At 38.5% G+C, this 21,054-nt stretch overlaps 2 protein-coding genes across 12 annotated transcripts in view; one reads left to right on the plus strand and one right to left on the minus strand.

Annotated features, from left to right (window-relative positions):
- Positions 1-21,054, plus strand: part of nlk2 (nemo-like kinase, type 2) — a 209,689-nt gene that overhangs the window by 115,830 nt on the left and 72,805 nt on the right. The window contains exons 11-12 of one of the 8 annotated variants that reach the window (XM_061827603.1): positions 20,058-20,100; positions 20,824-20,858. The exons of 4 other annotated variants lie outside the window; for them this stretch is intronic. In XM_061827603.1, coding sequence (XP_061683587.1) covers positions 20,058-20,100; positions 20,824-20,841 — 61 coding nt within the window. In that variant the 3' untranslated portion in view covers positions 20,842-20,858. Of the gene's footprint in view, positions 1-338; positions 4,201-13,281; positions 13,704-20,057; positions 20,101-20,823; positions 20,859-21,054 lie in introns of those variants that run through there. 3 more of the 8 variants (XM_061827602.1, XM_061827601.1, XM_061827604.1) reach the window with 3 other exon arrangements.
- Positions 4,273-21,054, minus strand: part of LOC133504892 (Na(+)/H(+) exchange regulatory cofactor NHE-RF3-like) — a 33,206-nt gene continuing 16,424 nt past the window's right edge. For 2 of the 4 annotated variants that reach the window (XM_061827616.1, XM_061827619.1), the window contains 5 exons: positions 19,184-19,323; positions 18,899-19,106; positions 16,252-16,448; positions 14,496-14,582; positions 4,273-11,521 (listed from right to left, as the gene is read on the minus strand). In XM_061827616.1, coding sequence (XP_061683600.1) covers positions 11,495-11,521; positions 14,496-14,582; positions 16,252-16,448; positions 18,899-19,106; positions 19,184-19,323 — 659 coding nt within the window. In that variant the 3' untranslated portion in view covers positions 4,273-11,494. The remainder of the gene's footprint in view (positions 11,522-14,495; positions 14,583-16,251; positions 16,449-18,898; positions 19,107-19,183; positions 19,324-21,054) is intronic. The other 2 variants (XM_061827617.1, XM_061827618.1) reach the window with 2 other exon arrangements.

The following is a 21,054-nucleotide window of genomic DNA, read 5'->3' on the forward strand; positions in this document are numbered from 1 at the left end:
TTTTGATGAGTTGTGCACTCTTTGCCAAACTGCTGGTTGTTAAGTGAGTTGAATTGAGTTCATTAAACCATACAGCGCTTGTATTTCAACTTTGCACTCACAATTTCAAGCAAAAAAAAAAAAAGGCAGGTGGTGGATATTACATGGCTGTTACTTTAAATGCTTGTTTTAATTATTAAATCATCGCTTAAAAATTGTTTAAAAGAAGCTCTGCTTGATATTTATGGAATTTAAGTAACATCCAAGGCCAACAACCATAGCCAAGAGACTGTCTTGAAGTACTACACCTGTGCATTGCAAAACATTAACTTCATCTACTTGTTGCTTGATCTCTTCAGTTCTACAGTGGCTCAGCCCTCTGAAATGCCTCCGTCTCCACTTGTGTGGGAATAGTGAGGGTGGTCATCTTTTCCAACTGTGATGATGCTAAAATGGAATCATGAAAGCCTCTCAATGTCTTCTGTCATCTGGGTAGCATTTCACTGGAAAGCAGGGCTCTGAGTTCTGCTGGTCATATGCTAAAATATATATTTAAAAAAATCCACTAACTACTGCTATATGTGGGTGTATTAGAAGGTTGCAAATTTATGAAAAATGCTCTGTAGACCAAATCAGAATGTGGTATATGTCATGTACAGTATCATCTAATTAGATAACATTTAACATCATACTGCTCCATAATGAAGTACATTTGTTTTTATGTATATATTTAAGAAATGATTTGTATTTTTAAAATGTCCTTTTCTTAAGCTGTGATTGTGACTCTCCCCCTGTGACAAGGTTTAGAGTACGACAGCTGTCTTTTCCTCCGCACTAAGTTACCAAATTGGCATGAAAACCAACTCAACGTAGTATTCAGACAATCGATTGTAGCTGCATTATCAAACTTTAGGAACTTTTAAGTTTTTATAGAACAATGTTCCCGGCCCCATTGATACGTTAACTCATACTTGTAAACAGGCGTTTCTGACGTGCTCTACAATTTTTTTTTAACTTCTAGTAACTATTAATTACCAAAGATGAGGAAACACAAGCAAAAACATAGCTTGTATGCAAAATGGCTGTATTGGAGGATATCAGGTAAATTTTAAATTAAGGGTTGGTGAAATAGATATTTTTGACAAAGAAAAATATTTTAGAGGTAGATCCTTTCACTCTCTACCCATGAATCACACGTTATGTGGTTTCAAAGCCAATTTTAATTTAGGAAATACCAATTTAGCTATTTCAATATTGATCTAGCATACAGAAAAACAATTGCTTTTAAAATGTGTGATGTTTTACACTTAAAATGTATACATTTTATCCATGCAATTTAAGAAGAGATTTATGCAGGCAAATTGTATATGAGGAGGATCTCCAATTTTTATTAATCGGTTAATCATTCTTACACTTAGTAGCACCTGAAAATAACCAAAGTTCTTCATTTGGCAAAACGCCAGGTTGATGACCTGAGCTCTTTGGTTGGGAGCTCATGAGATTAGGATGCTATTATTGCAAACAAACATGCTGTGTAGGTCTTAAATCAATGAATTGTTCAGTTAAGGCCACATTTGAATGCCCCATGTGAAGAACGAAACGAGGCAATGTCTAGGAAATACAGCATCTGAAATAACTATTTAAACCATTACCATTTTTCTCTTTATGTATAATTATGATTTACATGAAAATTTCACCTGATGTTGGGGACAACCAATGTAATCCAGAACAAATAAAATCAGCATTTTAGTTGTGTAATATTGTGAAATTACAGGGGAAAAGTATTGACCACATCAACTTGTATTTCTTTAATACTTTGTACAAACCCTTGTTTGTAATGACAGCTTCAAGGCACCTCCCATATGGAGAAACTACTCAAGAGTCATTGCTCTAGTGTGGTTTTTGCCTATTCTCCCAAGCAAGGAGTCTTTAAATCTTCAAGTGATTCTTTTATGGAGATTTAGTTTTAGTTCTTTCCATAGATTTTACCTGGACCATAGTAGCAAATTTATTTAACTTTTTTCTTTCTTCGAAACCAATTGAGGGTTTCCTCTGGAGCATGTTTTAGATCAGCGGTCTCTAACTCAAATTCACACAGGGCCAAAATTTAAATGTTGGACTAAGTTGTGGGCCAAACTAAATATTTATTGAAAATTTTCAACATCTGCATGTTTAAGTCACAAGTCATGTCATATGTACCATACCTTGAAAATTTGAGGTTAATCCGATATAATTTATTGGTGTTTTTAAAGATTTTTATCGGCAATTATGAATTTCCATGGGCGCCGCCATTTTGTCGAGTAACATGACTTAAAAAAACAGGTAGTCACGTCTTCTGTGCGCAAACAAAGGAATATATAATCATGGACAGCGCTGATTTCTCGGATTTATCCTCATCTGATGAAGAAATAGCAGTATCGGTTGATCGTGAAGACGGAGGAATACGTCCATACAGATTTGAACCTGTGGCTGTAAATAATGGTGAATATTTGGATGGATTTTCAGACAGGAATGAATCAGAGTCTGACAAGGTAACCACAGGCGCAGAACGGTCAAACGCTGAACGAATAATTTTGGAAAGTTTTGACCAAGGTGGCTCAAAGAAAAAATACGAGGAGTACCGAAGTTTTCAACTAGGATGGACAGCCGTTATGTTTTTTAACAATTAGTTTGCAATGATCTTGAGACACCTCTATGCTCTTACATGAGATGTCTTGACGCGTACCTTGGTATTGAGACACTTTTGTAGGGGATCAATTAGGACTGAACCAGCTGATTCATTATCATTGACAAAGCCTTGGCTTGTCTTGATTTTCTGTAGATTTTTGCAACTCCCTTCATAAGTAATGTTAAAACAAAAGTAAATACACTTCCTAAATTTAAACATTGTATTTGGTATGTTTAATTTTTACTATAATTTTCTGGAGACACCTTAATCTTAATCCTTTTTTTTCCCATTAAATTGAACTCCGTTTTCAATAACACATTTGGTATATTTGATGGCTTGAGTAAGATAAGATACGACTTTCGATAATCACTTCCGGATTTATATATTTCAAAATAGACCGCTATTGTTTTTTTGTTGCAGTGCATTCTGGGAAGCAAAATGTGCAACACCCAGACTCTTGAGCAGTAGCCACAGTAGAATCCTCTGTTCAGCCATTTTGAGTTCAATCCAGAGTGTGATCAGGAAAGAGAGGAAGAAACGAGAATGTTGATGATGTCAGGTGGGAAGAAACTCGTTGGGTATTTTTCGTGGTGCATTTGTAGCTACTGCTTACCAATGCTGACTAAGAGAGCATCTGTTGTAAAAATCTCTGTTTCATTTATGCCGTTGCCCTATGGTACTTACCTGTTTTTCCCTATGTGATAAATGTACAGTATTCAGTAATAACTCGGAGTAAAGTTATTTGCTTACCTATTTTTCAATGCTTTACGCAGTGTACGGTGGCGATGGTTTGTGTACAACAGCTGCTGTTGCTAGAGTTGGCTGTTAAAGGTGCAGTATGCGGTCAGCGCTTCTTGTCTTGTCTTTTTGGCTGGCTTTTAAATGTTCACATGCAGCCATTTAGGCCATTTTAGGCTCCTTCTGAAGAAAGATAGCACTGCATTGGATGTAAGCCATTGTTTATACCCAGACACACCGGTGAGCGATTAAAGGGTTTGAACAACCGCGGATCTTTTGGCAGCTTTTCTGGCACTTCCCACTTTTTCGTCAACTTGATTTTTTCTGGGTGGAGGGGTAAATATATGAATGCTTACCTCCTTTTTTTGCATTTCACCCTGATTGGAAATTCCAACCGAAAGTAGCGCAGTGTGGCATTTTTAACACTTTTTGCTGATGATAGGTTGTTAACACATGGCTATCTTAGCTCTGCAGAAAGCAGCAACATAATATTACAAAAGCCATACTATATTATCATTTCCAGAATTGTTTGTACATGTTTAACATAGTGATGACATTGTATTAAGTTTTGGTCTTAACGAAATAATTTTAAAATTGTCACTCGGCCAGGTACGTCTCCAAGGACACACCCTCACTGCCACAGAAGAGTAGAACATGGTGTAGACTGGTATGCCATACAGGTAAACAGGCAGAGGTACAGAGTAGACCAGGATTTTTGCCTCACCGAAGTTGCGCCGTCCACGGAAATAGAGCCTTCTGATTAACAGGGCTGCTAAACAGAGATCTTGTTGAGGTACAGTGAAGAAAATAAGTAATTGATCACCCTGCTATATTGCAAGTTCTCCCACTTACAAGTCATGGAGGGGTCTGAAATGTTCATCGTAGGTGCATGTCCACTGTGAGAGAGATAATCTAAAAAGAAAATTCCAGACATAACAATGTATGGTTTTTTTCACAATTTATTTGTGTGATACAGCTGCAAATAAGTATTTGAACACCTGTCTATCAGCTAGAATTCTGACCCTCAAAGACCTGTTAGTCCGGCTTTAAAAGTCCACCTCCACTCCATGTATTATCCTGAATCAAATGCACCTGTGTGGGGTTGTTAGCTGCATAAAGACCTGTCCACCCCGTGCAACCAGTAAGACTCAAAATTGTAACATGGCCAAGACCAAAGAGCTGTCCAAAGACACCAGAGACAAAATTGTACAACTTCACAGGGCTAGAAAGGGCTACGGAGAAATTGCCAAGCAGCTTGGTGAAAAAAAATCCAACGTTGGAGCAAATATTAGAAAATGATCAATCATCAGAAAAAGATCCTTAGAGAGGTGAGAAATCAGCCCAGGACTACACGACAGGACTTGGTCAATGACCTGAAAAGAGCTGGGACCACTGTTTCCAAGCTGACTGTTCCCCTGCTTAAACCAGCACATGTCAAGGCCGGTCTTAAGTTTGCTAATGACCATTTGGATGATACAGATGAGTTATGGGAGAAAGTTACTGTGTGTGGTCAGACGAGACCAAAATTTTTGGTCATAATTCCACCAACCGTGTTTTGGAAGAAGATGAATGATGAGTTCCATCCCAAGGACACCATCCCTACTGTGAAGCATGGGGGTGGGAGCATCATGCCTTGGGGGTGTTTTTCTGCACATGGGACAGGACGACTGCACTGTATTAAGGAGAGGATGACCGCGGCCAAGTATTGGGAGATTTTGGGGAACAGCCCCATTCCCTCAATAAGAGCATTGAAGATGGGTCGTGGTTGGGTCTTTCAACTTGACAATTACCCAAAGCACAGAGCCAGGAAAACCAAGGAGTGGCTCCATAAGAAGCATATCAAGGTTCTGGCATGGCCTAGCCAGTCTCCAGACCTCCACCCAATAGAAAATCTTTGGAGGGAGCTGAAACGCCGTGTTTCTCAACGATAGCCCAGTAACCTGTCTGATCTAGAGAAGATCTGTGTGGAGGAGTGGGCCAAAATCCCTCCTGCAGTGATGGAAGTTGTGAGGGAAGACATGAGGACAGTGAGTGTTCGAGAGGAAGATGCACGAGATAGGGTCAGATGAAAAAAGATGACGCGCTGTGGTGACCCCTAACAGGACAAGCCGAAAGGAAAAGAAGAAGAAGAATTGTTGGTGTTCAAATATTTATTTGCAGCTGCATCACACAAATTAATTATGTTAAAGATTATATCTCTCACAGTGGACATGCACCTACGATGAACATTTCAGACCCCTCCATGACTTGTAAGTGGGAGAACTTGCAATATAGCAGGGTGATCAATTACTTATTTTCTTCACTGTATGTTTATGTCTCAAACCTAACCCGTTTATAAGAAGTTTAAAGTCCAAAGTTGGCCAATAATGTATTTACATAAAAATGTTGGTCAGATTTGATGTTTTCCATTTGTGTGCCTCCTAATTGATCGTCCTAATCCCAAACTCACTCGAAGTGAGCACATTTCTAGATCAAAGTGAGCAAAGAAACGGAACTCAAGAAAAATTTCTGCATTCCTTCAACCTTCTTGATTCACTGTGTGTTTCTATAATGGTAAATCAGTATCCCATAATTCACTGTTTATCAGTTGATTTATTTGCCATCTGTCTGTTTTTTAATATGCTTGAATAATGGAATGAGTTATATTGAAAAAAAAAAACAATGGCCAGTGAACCGAAATGTTTATCTTAACTAGTCTCGAAAGAAAAAAAGATGTAGCAGATTTTCTAATTATCAAATGAATTGAGACTACTTTGAAACTTAAAAAACGAATCCATTTCATGGAGCTACTTAAAGGTGTGGAAGGTAGACCAATTTTTTAGTACTTAGCACAGTTTTGAAATGGGATGTTACTCCCTTCTGCAATTACAATTTAATACTCATTTGCCATTCTTTCTTTCCTTAGTCCATGACATAGTTTGCTAATATAGCAACAAGATCATTTTATCCAAGAATGATGGTCATGTACAAGGGAGGCCCACAAAAGAATTGCAGATAGGGTAAGTGTAAGCTTAGAAATAAAGGAGGCTGATGAAAAAAAAAAAAACATTGTCGCTTACAGCAGGGAAGATCCAGTCTTACCTCGGAAACATTTCTTTTATCTAAGGAATGAATGGATAAATGCAGTCTTGTTATCAAAAAGAAAATGCACCACGCTAGAAATGAGTAAAATCAGCAATAGCATACTGTCAAGGTTGTAATAAGTGTTCTTGATTTATATCACCATTTACTATTAAATAACACTCTATTCATAGGTCATTTTTAAAGATCATAAACAGGAAACAAGTAGCATATTAACTTTTTTTCCCCCCACAAATGTTAATAAGATTCTGAGTTCTGCCCAGGACCTCTTCATACTTGTACACCGTATCCAGAAAAAAATAGTTTTTAGGATATTTAATAAATTTTTTAGATTTTCTATCCTGTTCTTGTCCAAAGGCATGCATTTTCCTCTCACCTCAAAAGTACAGTTATGTAAATATGTGAAATAGAGAAGCTATTATACACACAACCCGAAATGTACCACTGTATAGAAATTGTATTAGCCTACACATTTCTAAGGCTGTGAATTTTTTATTTTTAAACCTTGCGGACAAATGTATATATTTTCTTGGATTTTTACCCTGCAGCTATTAAATCTAGGGGACAAGCAATGCTGTCCAGCGGAATTGAAAATAATGTCAGCTGTGTGTTGTGTGGACAGCAGATTTGTAGACAAGAATAAGAAGCCTCGTTTGGTTGTTGATGTTCACCCTGCCATTGCAGCAACACTGCGTGAAAATAAACAGAAAGGGTTCACCGTGTTGGTCTCTACCACTTGAACTCTCTAACTTGGTTTTGTTTACCTCCATACACTCATGGAGATGAATTGAAAACATTTGAATGTTCATTCAAGCTTTTATACGGAAATGATCTCATCTTTGGCTGTCCCCCTCACTTCCCCTTATGTTCTACAAATGATTAAGCTCCAAATTTAAGTCATCTGTTCATTTATTTTTTGCCATTTGTCATCAATAGCCAAGGGTTACCCGACTGTTAAAATGATTTGGCTCCATAATAATATGACATTAGCTTTTGGCGAGGAAGAGTTGCTTCTTAACCCCAAATGGTTGTGTTCAAAGGATGGAAAAAGATGTCTAAGAAAACCACAACATTTTAAATTCACAGTTTAAAAAACATCTACTGTATTTGTCTAGAAGGACATTAATGGTTTTGCAGTGGGGAGTTCTATCAGCAACCAAACCAAAACCAAAACCAAAATGCCACTCTCCAGGTCACTTATAACTTAAAGACACTTTACACACAGACAAACCCTTTTTTTTTTTTTTTTTTTACAATACATTATTTTTCTACATTTAAAAACGTCGTAACAATGTTATTTTTTAGGCCTTGGAACAGATTAATGGTGTTTCATTCATTTTCATTCCAATGATCTGAAACGAAATGATCCGATTGATTTAAGTTATGAGCGTGGTCACACAATGAGTTAAACTCATTAAGTCAAGGCATCACTCACTGTATTACGTGGGTAGGCTGAAGGAGTTCAAGGGGGACAAAAGTAAGATTACAAGACAATGCAGGTGTGAATTTAAAAAAAAAAAAAATATCATTCAACTTATTCCTGGTAAAATGTTGCTAGAAGTAATTTGCAATGTTGAGAAAATATTGGAGAAATATTTCAGGTAAAAGTGTTCATCTTAAAAGAATAAAATTTGATTTTTGGAGATGAGACTCATAATTTTAACTCCTGAATTTAGGTATTCCCACACAAACAAGCAAATATCCGAGACCAGCAGTCGTTCTTGTAATATTAGAATTTTATATCTGGGTTTTTGCAACTTACAGTGAGGAAAATAAGTATTTGTACACCCTTTTATATCGCAAGTTCTCCCACTTAGAAATCATGGAAGGGTCTGAAATTTTCATCATAGATGCATGTCCACTGTGAGAGAGAGATCAAAAAAAGAAAAGAAAAATCCAGAAATCACGGTGTATGATTTTGTAACGATTTATTTGTGTGATACAGCTGCAAATAAATATTTGAACACCTAAGAAAAACCAATGCTAATATTTGGTATAGTAGCCTTTGTTTGCAATTACAAAGGTCAAACGTTTCCTGTAGTTGTTCACCAGGTTTGCACACACTGCAGGAGGGATTTTGGCCCAATCCTCCACACAGATCTCTAGATCAGACAGGTTTCTGGGCTATCGCTGAGAAACAGCTCCCTTCAAAGATTTTCTATTGGATTTAGATTTGGAGACTGGCTAGGGCACGCCAGAACCTTGATATGCTTCTTAAAAAGTTAAATTTTTGTCTCATCTTCCCTCACAACATCCATCACTGCAGAGGGATTTTGGCCCACTCCTCCACACAGATCTTCTCTAGATCAGACAGGTTACTGGGCTGTCGTTGAGAAACACAGCGTTTCAGCTCCCTCCAAAGATTTTCTATTGGGTTTAGGTCTTGAGACTAGCGAGGCCACGCCAGAACCTTGATACGCTTCTTACGGAGCCACTCTTTGGTTTTCCTGGCTGTGCTTCGGGTCATTGTCATGTTGAAAGACCGAGCCACGACCCATCTTCAATGCTCTGACTGAGGGAAAGAAGTTGTTCCCCAAAATTTCACAATACATGGCCGCGGTCATCCTCTCCTTAATACAGTGCTGTCACATGTGCAAAAAAACACCCACAAAGCATGATGCTCCCACCCCCATGCTTCACAGTAGGGATGGTGTCCTTGGGATGGAACTCACCATTCGACTTCCTCCAAACACGGTTGGTGGAATTATGACTAAAAAGTTCCATTTTGGTCTCGTCTGCCCACAAAAGTTACTCCCATGACTTCTCTGTATCATCCAAATGGACATTGGCAAACTTAAGACAGGTTGTAATATGCTGGTTTAAGCAGGGGAACCTTCCGTGCCATGCATGATTTCAAACCATGACGTCTTAGTGTATTACCAATTGTCATCTTGGAAACGGTGGTCCGAGCTCTTTTCACTTCATTGACCAAGTCCTGTTGTGTAGTCCTTGCCTGATTCCTCACCTTTCTAAGGATCATTGAGACCCCACCAGGTGATATCTTGCATGGGGCTCCACTCCGATTGAGATTGACCATCCTGTTTAGCTTCTTCTATTTTCTAATGATTCCTCCAACAGTGGACTTTTTTTCACAAAGCTGTTTGGCAATTTCTCTGTAGCCCTTTCCAGCCGTGTGTATTTGTACAATTTTGTCTCTGGTGTCTTCGGACAGCTCTTTGGTCGTCTTTCTGGAGCTAACAACGTCACACAGGCACATCTGATTCAGGATAATACGTGGAGTGTAGGTGGACTTTTAAAGGCGGACTAACAGGTCTTTGAGGGTCAGTATTCTAGCTCATAGACAGGGATCGAAATACTTATTTGCAGCTGTATTACACAAATAAATCGTTAAAAAAAACCTTACATTGTGATTTCTGGATTCTTTTTAGATTATCTCTTTCACAGTGGACATGCACCTATGATGAAAATTTCAGACCTCTCCATGATTTCTAAGTGGGGGAACTTGCAATATAGCAGGGTGTTCAAATACTTATATTCTTCACTGTAATTCCAATGATTAAGATTTTATCTTTTTTTTCTTTACCCCATGTCAGTATGGCCTCATACTCCTTTTGTGTATGATATAACGTTTAGGTCTGAAACTAACTTTGACCTTTATAGTGATCGTCTGCCACCAGATAGATACATTCAGATTGATTGGGAAGGGCGCATATATACAAAACTGACACAAAAAAGTATGAATGCACATTAAATGAGGTACTGGTACTGGCTGGAATATGTTGACATATGGTCTGTATGCGAAGCGAAATGGCTGCTTGTATATTTACTGAATCAGTAATATTTGTCTTCAGCAGTTTTTGTGTGAACCTTACAGTGTAGAAAATAAGTGTTTGAACACCCTGCTATATTGCAAATTCTTCCACTTAGAAATCATGGAAGGTCTTACATTTTCAACGTAGGTGCATGTCCACTGTGCGAGAGATAATCTAAAAAGAAAAATCCAGAAATCACATGGTATGATTTTTTTTCAATTATTTGTGTGCTACAGCTGCTAATAAGTGCAAATGATTTCTCACAATGGACATGCACCTACGATGAAGATTTCAGACCCCTCCATGATTTCTAAGTGGGAGAACTTCAATATAGCAGGGTGTTCAAATACCTATTTTCTTCACTGTATTTCCTGATAGACAGACACAAGTGCCAATAGATACAACTTTGAGAAATAGTAAGCAGTATTAATTCACAACAATATGTCCTTCTTTTACTCATCGATCCTGTTTCTTGATAGATCATTGCCTTCTATGACGTTTCTTTCAGAAGATTTAATCATTTGAAGACATACTGCAAATTTTAATCAAAAACAGGATCGAAATTTCTCAGGAATGAACATAACTGTCAATGGTCCAAGTTGTGACTCTCCCTTGCTATTGCTTACAAGATAAATGCTTTTTGCTTTATTTTGTGTTGGAATGAATTACTTGAATCAAATCAAATCACCGGTATATATGAAACAATTAAGTAATAACTGACGTCTTTTTGTGAAAAACTAACCACAATACTGCAATTGGTGGATTTATTTAATTTGCCATCTTAAAAATGTTTGTACAATGTTTGATGTTTTAATCAGATACATTGTAACCTGAATAAGTTTGCAGAACACATACACACAATATACACCTTTCCTGTATCTATTACATGATTCGCTTCTCAATGTGTAAATCAAAGTTAATGATTAGGTATCTACATAGTGATTGTCATTTTGGAAATTTAAAATCTACCCGAATGTTTCATCTGGAAAATGTTGACAAAATTAAATGTGACATTTAAAGAAATGCATAACTTGTCTGACAGTTATTTCTTGTGACCAGACTGCTTAATTTTTGTCTTACTTGGTGCATCCAAGGTACTTTCAAATGTGTTTCTAGTGTGAGTCATATCTATACAAATGACAATTTAGAGTATGGCAAAATCTTTCATAAATAGGACGGTCCAGTTCCATTTGTCTTTCAACCCTCAATTCCTGGTTTGGATAGATTTGCTTTCTTCATTTTCATTTTTCTGTTACTAGAGAGCATCTCCAAATCTTTGTGGCTGCATACAAAACATAAAAGCACATTTAGTTGTACATTAGAATACTGTACTGAATATGTTTTTACAACTGTTGATTGAAAGCTTTCTTTCAAATCTGTTTAATATGCAACCTTCATTAATTAGATACTTGAGCTGATCTCTTCACATGGTCAGCAGCGGGATTGAGGAGAAAATATTTGATCCACTGCCAAATGTTAACATTTTGCCTACTCAAGATAAATTAGAAGAAATACAGATATTTAAAGACTTAACAACGTATGTGAATATATGAATGAATTTGCTCAACGCAATCAGTATTTGGTCCCCTGCTAATCAGCAATAACTCTTCCACACACCGGTAACATGGCCCAAATGCTCTCCCATTCTCTACTTTCCACCCGCATTAGCGACACAAAGAGCTGTCAAAGGACGTAACGGGGACTGTACAGCACAAGACTGGAATTGGCTCTGTGAACATCAGTAAGAATCTTGGTGAGGTGGAAACATCTGTTTGATTGCAAAGGTTAGAACAAAACAATCACCCTCAGTCTGTAGATCTTGTGAGAAAGAGGAAGAAGTATTAGCTCAGAAATACTTGGGAACATAGAAAGCTATAAAACAACACCTGTTATGTGCCATAACAAAATGTGGAAAAACTGAAGCACTACATTCGTTCTGGATGTGCTGAATCTGACCTCTCTGCTTGCTAATGAGGTTTCTCCAAGTGATCTTTTTGCTTGAGAATTGAAATATTTCCATCCATCCATTTTCTTTGCCGCTTATTCCCACGAGGGTCGCGGGGAGTGCTGGAGTCGATACCAGCTGTCAACGGCCAGGTGGCGGGGTACATCCTGAACTGGTTGCCAGCTAATTGCAGGGCACATAGAGACAAACGGCTGCACTGACAATCACACCTAGGGGCAATTTAGAGTGTCCAATTAATGTTGCATGTGTTCGGGATGTGGAAGTAAACCGGAGTGCCCGGAGAAAACCCACTCAGGCACGGGGAGAACATGCAAACTCCACACAGGTGGGTCTGGGATTGAACCTGGGACCTCAGAACTGTGAAGCCAATGCTTTCTAGCTGATCGACCGTGTCACTGTGAAATATTTCCCTCAAACTTAGATTAATTCAATCTTTAAAGTTCATATTCCTAAATAATTTGTCTCTCTGCTAAAATATCCATATGAAAGAAAAACCCACATTGGTCACAGAAACAAGTAATAACAATTTTACAAATGTCCATCACCATTGTTCAAGTCTCTTATCCTCATAAAGGTCAGAGGAGTGCTATACCAGCTAACATCGGGCATAAGGTGAACTACAACTCGAAATGGTTGCCAGTCGCAGGGCACATATCGACACCATCACTGAACGGGAATTGATCCCATGCTGCCTGCACCAAAGTCAGGCGCAAGTACCATTCCATTAAAAAAGTATAATGAAGATTAATGACTGAAAATCAAACATTGTTTTCGAATTGTGGTTCAACAATTCATTGAAAAAAACAAACAAACTCTGAAACAGGCCTGGGCAAAAACAATGTTACCATTAATATTTTGCACAACCTTTGAAGACAATAACTGCAATCAAATGATTTTCATAACTTTCGATGATAAGTGAGAAACTGGTCTAGTTGTCTCGGGATTGAAGGGTGCTTTTTCCAGATGGCATGTTTCAACTCCTCACATAGGTGTTAAATAAGATTTAGATCTGATCTTTAGATTTGTGGCTTGTAAACATGCACTTTTGCATATGACATCCCTGGTTTTTTTTTTAGGATTTATTTTCAACAGTGGTGTCCTCCTTGGTCATCTCCCATGAAGCTTGCATTGGCCCAAACAGCGATTGATGGTGAAATTTAACACTTTGTGTAACTTGACGATGGAGCTCATCTTTGATTTTTTTCTTTTTTTTTTTTGGAGGGGGGGGTGGTATTTTTCTGGCCTATTTCGTTAACATTCATATCGTTGCCGTCACACACGAGGAGGTTGGCTAGAGTCTGTAGATCTTAAATTTCTGAATATGTCCAACTGTCGTCACAGGAACATCAAGCTGCTTGGAGATGGTCTGATAGCATTTTCCTGTAAAGTGCTTGTCGAGAATTGTCTTTTTAATCTCCTGTGACAACGTTCTCCTTCATATCCTCTGGTCTTTGTTTACTGTAGTACACGCCACGTCACCAGATAGCACAGTGATTAGTTGTCACCGATTAATTTGGCTGGATGACTGATTACAAGTTTCAAGACACCTGTGATGATAATTAGATTGAGTACCGTGTTTGAACATGTACCTATAGTCAAAATATTTTCCATCTTTTCTAGGGGTATCATAATTTTTGTTCCAGCCAATTTCATGAGCTTCTTTTTCTACAATAATTCTGTTTGAACCACAATACAAAAGCAATATCTAGCTTTCATTGATTAATTTGAATGTTTTTTTTAATTACTTTTGTCAGATAGTATTTCACAGTATTTATTTATGTACATATGTGATCACTGGAGTTTTCTTCCATTAACACTGGGTACCAACAACTTTGTCCATATGTGTACTTACCATAAAAACAGACAATTCATTTACTTACAAAATTTATAGGGGGGTCAAACTTCTAGACGGGGTACCCTGAACTCTGTTTTTTTTAAACAATTCAAAATCAAATAATGGTGTAGTGTATTGGTTGTTCATCAAATAAGAGGTAAAAAAATAATGTTCAACGAATTTGGCTATATTATCCTTAGTCCCACATCCCAAAATCATCCGTTAATTGGAGACTAAATTGCCCCTGGGCGTGACTGTGAGTGCAACTGTTTTCTGTCTCCATGTGTCCTCCAATTGGCTGGCAACCGCTTCAGGGTGTACCCTGCCTCATGCCCGTTGACAGGTGGGATAGGCTTCAGCATTCCCGTGGTTCAGAAAGTGGATGGATGGATATCCTTAGCCAGTGGCTTTGCACAGTCAAGATGTACAGCGTTGAAAAACAATCTTATGTAATACCTGTGATGTTTGAATTCCGGTCTGACCGAGGACACGGTCATCCTGGTGTATGAATTCATCATGAAAGAACAGTGGAGAAATACCGAGCTGCAGGAAAAACAAAAAGCAGAGAAAGGTCATTTTTAATATACAGTGCCGTATGAAAATATGCGGCCCCCTTGAACTTTTCAACCTTTCACCACATTTCAGGCTTCAAACATAAAGATATAAAATTAAATATTTTGTCAAGAATCAACAACAAGTGGGACACAATCGTGAAGTGGAATGAGATTTATTGGATATTTTAAACTTTTTTTAACAAATAAAAACTTGAAAAGTGGGGCGTGCAATATTATTCGACCCTCTTGCATTAATACTTTGTAGCACCACCTTTTGCTGCAGTTACAGCTGCAAGTCACTTGCAGTATGTCTCTATCAGTTTTTCAACTGACATTCTTGCCCATTCTTCCTTGTAAAACACCTTGAGCTCAGTGAGGTTGGATGGAGAGCGTTTGTGAACAGCAGTCTTCAGGTCTGCCCACAGATTCTCGATTGGATTCAGGTCTGGACTTTGACTTGGCCATTCTAGCACCTGGATACATTTATTTGTGAACCATTCCATTGTAGATTTGGCTTCATGTTTTGGATCATTTTCCTGTTGAAAGATAAATCTCCATCCCAGTCTCAGGTCTTTTGCAGACTCCAACAGGTTTTCTTTCAGAATGGTCCTGTATTTGGCTCCATTCATCTTCCCATCAATTTTAACCATCTTCCTTATCCCAGCTCAAACCATGAGGCTGCCAACCTCATGCTACAACAGTGGGGATGGTGTTTTCAGGATGATGAGCTGTGTTGCTTTTACGCCAAACACATCATTTTGCATTGTGGCCAAAAAGTTCGATTTTGGTTTCATCTGACCAGAGCACCTTCTTCCACATGTTTGGTGTGTCTCCCAGGTGGCTTGTGGCAAACTTTAAACGAGACATTTTATGGATATCTTTGAGAAATGGCCTTCTTCTTGCCACTTTTCCATAAAGGCCAGCTTTGTGCAGTGTTCGACTGATTGTTGTCCTATGGACATATTCTCCCACCTCATCTGTAGATCTCTGCAGTTCATCCAGAGTGATCATGGGCCTCTTGGCTGCATCTCTGATCAGTCTTCTCCTTGTTCGAGGTGAAAGTTTAGGGGGACGGCCGGGTCTTGGTAGATTTGCAGTGGTCTGATTCTCGTTCCATTTCAATATGATTGCTTGCACAGTGCTCGTTGAGATGTGTAAAACTTGGGAAATCTTTTTCTATTAAAATCCAGCTTTAAACCTCTCCACAACAGTATCTCGGACGTGCCTGGTGTGTTCCTTGGTCTTCATGATGCTCTCTGCACTTTTTGAGACTATCACAGAGCAGGTGAATTTATACTGAGACTTGTTTACACACAGGCGGATTATATTTGTCATCATCAGTCAACATTGGATGGAGATCCTCACTGAACTTCTGGAGAGAATTTTCAGCACTGAAAGTAAAGGGGCCGAAAAATAATGCATGCATCACTTTGAAGTTTTTTATTTGTTATAAAATGTATAAAACATCCAATAAATTTCGTTCCACTTCACGATTGTGTGCCACTTGTTGTTGATTCTTGACAAAAAAAAAATGATATCTTTATGTTTGAAACCTGAAATGTGGCGAAAGGTTGAAAACTTCAAGGGGATATGAATATTTTCACAAGGCACTGTATGTATCAAGATTTTTTTGCTAAATACAATGTATTTGAACATACCGCTCTGAAGAGGTGTCTCCCTTGCATGGATATAGTGGTAAAACTGACTCTCTCACTGCATTTTCTAACCCTTTTGACAATATCATCGTGCTCCATGAACTCCACTTGTTCTCCATTGACTGCCAGCAGAAGATCTCCATCCTCCATTCCAGCCTCCTCTGCTGGACTCCCTTTATCCACGTCCCGAAGGATATTACCTGAGTTTGAAGTGAAATGAACAAGATTTGGTTTAACTACACACTTTCATCTTTAATTTGAGGCTATTTACAACCAAACCAGGTGAGCGGTGTAGGAATTACACCAGTTGGTATATATATGACTTCCATTTTTTAAGAAACCAAAACAAATGTGACAAATTAACAATCAAATTTTCACTTTTTAGTACTTGGTTGCAAATCGTTTATAGTGAATTACAGCTAGCTATCTGGAACACGTAGAGCTCACCAGACGCTGGAGTTCATCCGTGTTAGATGCTCTGCCAGGCCTCTACTGCATGTATCTTTACCGTTTCTGTATGTTTTGGGGCCATGTTCTATACAATTTTGTCTTTTGTTAGTGAAACTCATGGAAACATGTTCTGAAGCATTTGGCTGAATATGGGCAAAAAATATTACCTGAAACACTTCAGAAATCCCCCTGCGAGCTTTGGTCTGCAATCAGGTCATCAATAAATACGAGCGAACCAGTTCCACTAGTAGCCATACAGGCCTACACCAGGGCAGTATGACTAACATGTCACGAATGTAATATACAGTAAATAAAATAAGTATTTGAACACCCTGTTATTGCAAGTTCTCCCACTTAAAAATCATGGAGGGGTCTGAAATTTTCATCGTAGGTGCATGTCCGCTCTGAAAGAGATAATCTAAAAAGAAAAATGCAGAAATCACAATGTATGATTTTTTTAACGATTTATTTGTGTGATACGGCTGCAAATAAGTATTTGAACACCTGAGAAAACCAATGTTAATATTTGGTACAGTCGCATTTGTTTGCAATTACAGAGGTCAAACGTTTCCTGTAGTTGTTCACCAGGTTTGCACACACTGCAGGAGGGATTTTGGCCCACTCCTCCACACAGATCTTCTCTAGATCAGACAGGTTTCTGGGCTGTCACTGATAAACACGGAGTTTCAGCTCCCTCCAAAGATTTTCTATTGGGTTTAAGTCTGGAGACTAGGCCATGCCAGAAGCTTGATATGCTTCACACGGAGCCACTCCTTGGTTTTCCTGGTTGTGTGCTTCAGGACATTGTCATGTTAAAAGACCCAGTCATGACCCATCTTCAATGCTCTGACTGAGGGAAAGAGGTTGTTCCCCAAAATCTCACAATACATGGCCGCAGTCATCCTCCCCTGAATGCAGTCCAGTCGTCCTGGCCCATGTGCAGAAAAATACCCTCAAAGCATGGTGCTACCACCCCCATGCTTCACAGTATGGGTGGTGTTCTTGGGATGGAATTCATCATTTGTCTTCCACCAAACACAGTTAGTGGAATTATGACCGAAAAGTTCAATTTTGGTCTCATCTGACCACAAAACTTTCTCCCATGACTCCTCTGCATCATCCAAATAGTCATTGGCAAACTTAAGATGGGGCTTGACGTGCTGGTCTAAGCAGAGGACCCTCCCATGCCATGCATGATTTTAAACCATGACGTCTAAGTGTCGTAGTCTTACCAACAGTCACCTCGGAAACGGTGGTCCCAAATCTTTTCAGCTCATTGACCAAGTCCTGTCGTGCAGTCCTGGACTGATTCCTCACCTTTCTAAGGATCATTGAGACCCCACCAGGTGATATCTTGGATGGAGCTCAACTCTGACTGTCATGTTAAGCTTCTTCCATGTTGTAATGATTGCTCCAACAGTGGATTTTTTTTTTTTTTTACCAAGCTGCTTGGCAATTTCTCCATAGCCCCTTCCATCCGTGTGGAGTTGTACAATTTTGTCTCTGGTTTCTTTGGACAGCTCTTTGGTCTTGGACATGTTACAAGTTTGAGTCTAACTGATTGTATGGGGTGGACAGGTGTCTTTATGTAGCTAACGACCTCACAAAAGTGGATCTGATTCAGGATAATACATGGAGTGGAGGTGGACTTTTAAAGATGGACTAACAGGTCTTTGAGGGTCAGAATTCTAGTTGATAAACAGGTGTTGAAATACTTATTTGCAGCTGTATCACACAAATCATTAAAAAAAAAATCATACATTGTGTTTTCTTGATTTTTCTTTTTAGATTATCTCTGTCACAGTGGAGATGCACCGACGATAAAAGTTTGAGACCCCTCCATGATTTCTAAGTGGGAGAACTTGCAACATAGCAAGGTGCTCAAATACTTATTCTCTTTACTGTCGTACATTTAAAGTGAATACATGCAAAGTACATTTACAAAAAAATAAATAAATCACATTTACTTATAAAGCACTGCCAACAGGAATAATCAAATTTTGGAATATGCAGAACGTTATGATGAACCATCAGCGATTGGCAAGTGCACACTCCGGAGGGTACCCTGCCACGTGGGGTAATGTCCACTGGATTGAAGTAAAATGAAATGGGAAAGTGTTTTCAGTAAGCACATTACTAGGCAGGGCTACTTTTCCTGAATTTCCTTATTTGACTTTTATGTCCATCCTAAATTTCTCACCTATTTGTTGTGAATGTGGTAACTTCTCTTGCCTCAGCAGGAAACCATATCCCTCAGGTCCTTTAACCAAATGCATGGTCTTTGCTGAATGTGGAAGACTGCAGTGGCCTGCCAGCACAGGCAAGATAGGAATCTTCCTCCGAATGTAGCTAGACTCGCTTTCACTATCAATCAGCAGCATGGTCACAGAGTCTGTACTCTTCTTCAGCTGAGAACCAAATGCACTGCAGGCCTTACTCTTATTTGACGATAATACAGTAATAGTGATGACGAAGAAATTCTTACCGATTTGTTGATAGAGACGTCTGTGAGATTGGATGTAATGACACCATTCATCCAGACCAATCTGTCGCCGCTGATGACTCCTGCTTTCTCTGCTGGACTACCAGCCCCTACGCTCAGTACGCAATGTCCTTTTAGGCCTGCTGAGACACACCAAGATTTGGCTGAATTTACATTGCAGGTTTCTGTCTTTCCCCCACAGATGAGGAAACAGACACATTTGTAATTGTTGCTGTATATTTTTCATTTCTACTGGGTCATATTTTCATACATCACTAATCTGCATGTTTTGGGTTGTATTTGATCTGTTTTCATGCTGCCAGCACATGAGCAAAATCGGATATGTATCAGATTCTTATCCACATTTGGAAATTTGGAAGAGGCCGAGTTTTGATTTGAGGACAACCAATTGTTTTTTTTTTCTCTGATGCCATGACACAACCAAATTGTCAGTTGAACCATCCAGTGTAAACCCAGCCTTATAGTCCCCCATGAAAGTATTGGGACAGTGAGGCTTTTTCCTTTATTTTTTGGTGTCGAGCCATTGCACGAATATTGGGCATTGCCAGTACAACCATTTGAAATACACTTTGAAGAAGCATGGAAATGTGTCACAAGTGAAGAATGCAAAAGCTTGATTATGTCAATGAGTAGAGGCTTGGTGCAGTTATTGATAACAAAGGATTTACAACTACAGTACTCTAAATGTTAAGTCTTACTCATTTAAGACTCTTAAGACTCCTCCAATATTTTGCCTCACCTCAAATGGTGTTTCATTACAAATCACATTTTCTAAATTGTGTATCAAAACAAGATAAATAATAGATAATGTGAAATGTTATTCATCAATCTCAAACCTAAATTATTCTGTCTACAGCGAAAATAAAGGAATTGGATTCTCTGTTCCAGTACTTTTGGAGGTAAGAATACGTGAAAAGTTTTTGATCACACATTTTTAAAAACATTTCACAGATTAAATACATTTATGCTTGTACGTTCAATCCCGAACAAAAGGAAAGGTAATAGAGTAGAAGACATTATTATTCAAGGTGAAAGGAATATAGTTTAAAAAGTGGAAGATGTGTCTGACTCACATTTAACATGAGGTTCAAGGTGATAAATACTGAACAGAGCTACATCTCAGTTAAATGGGTTATCCATATTATGTCAGGTGTTTATCCTTACCTCCCCTCTTAAAAATTAAAATTTGAGTTGTACAATTAATACAGTGACTGCAGAAAGTAGTTACAGCCCTTCATGTTTTTCATATTTTGCTGTTGGACTTATTGTAAAGCTGATTTGAGTATAGTTTTCTTTTTTAAAAAATCTACATAAAATATCCCGTAATGCCAAAGTAAAAACATTTTGTTCGACAGTTGTTCAAATATATTGAAAATCTAAACATAATAGGTGTGGTTGACCTTCTGGGTGGTTTAACTATCTCTGCAAGCAAACACTGTTGCTCTGGTTTAGTGACCATGGAGTTCCTTTTCACCTCGCTGATCAAAGGCCCTTATTCCCCAATTACTCAGCTTGGTCAGTCGCTTGGTGGTTCCAAACTTTTTCCATTTCTTTATAATCAAGACCACAGTGCTTGTCTGGACCTTTTAATGCTGCTGAAATTCTTTTGTATCCCTCCCCAGATTTGTGCCTTGACATAATCCTGTCTCGGAGTTCTGCAGACATTTCCTTAGACTTCATTGCTTGGTTTCTGCTCTGGTATGCACTGCCAACTATGAGACCTTATATAGATAGGTGTGTGCCATTCCAAATGATGTTCAATCAAATGAATTTACCACAGGTTGACTGCATTTAAGTTGGAGCAGGATCTCAAGGATGATCAGTGGAAATCAGATGCACCTGACCTTAAGTTT

This window comes from Syngnathoides biaculeatus, chromosome 8 (genome assembly GCF_019802595.1).
Source record: "Syngnathoides biaculeatus isolate LvHL_M chromosome 8, ASM1980259v1, whole genome shotgun sequence".
NCBI lineage: Eukaryota > Metazoa > Chordata > Actinopteri > Syngnathiformes > Syngnathidae > Syngnathoides > Syngnathoides biaculeatus.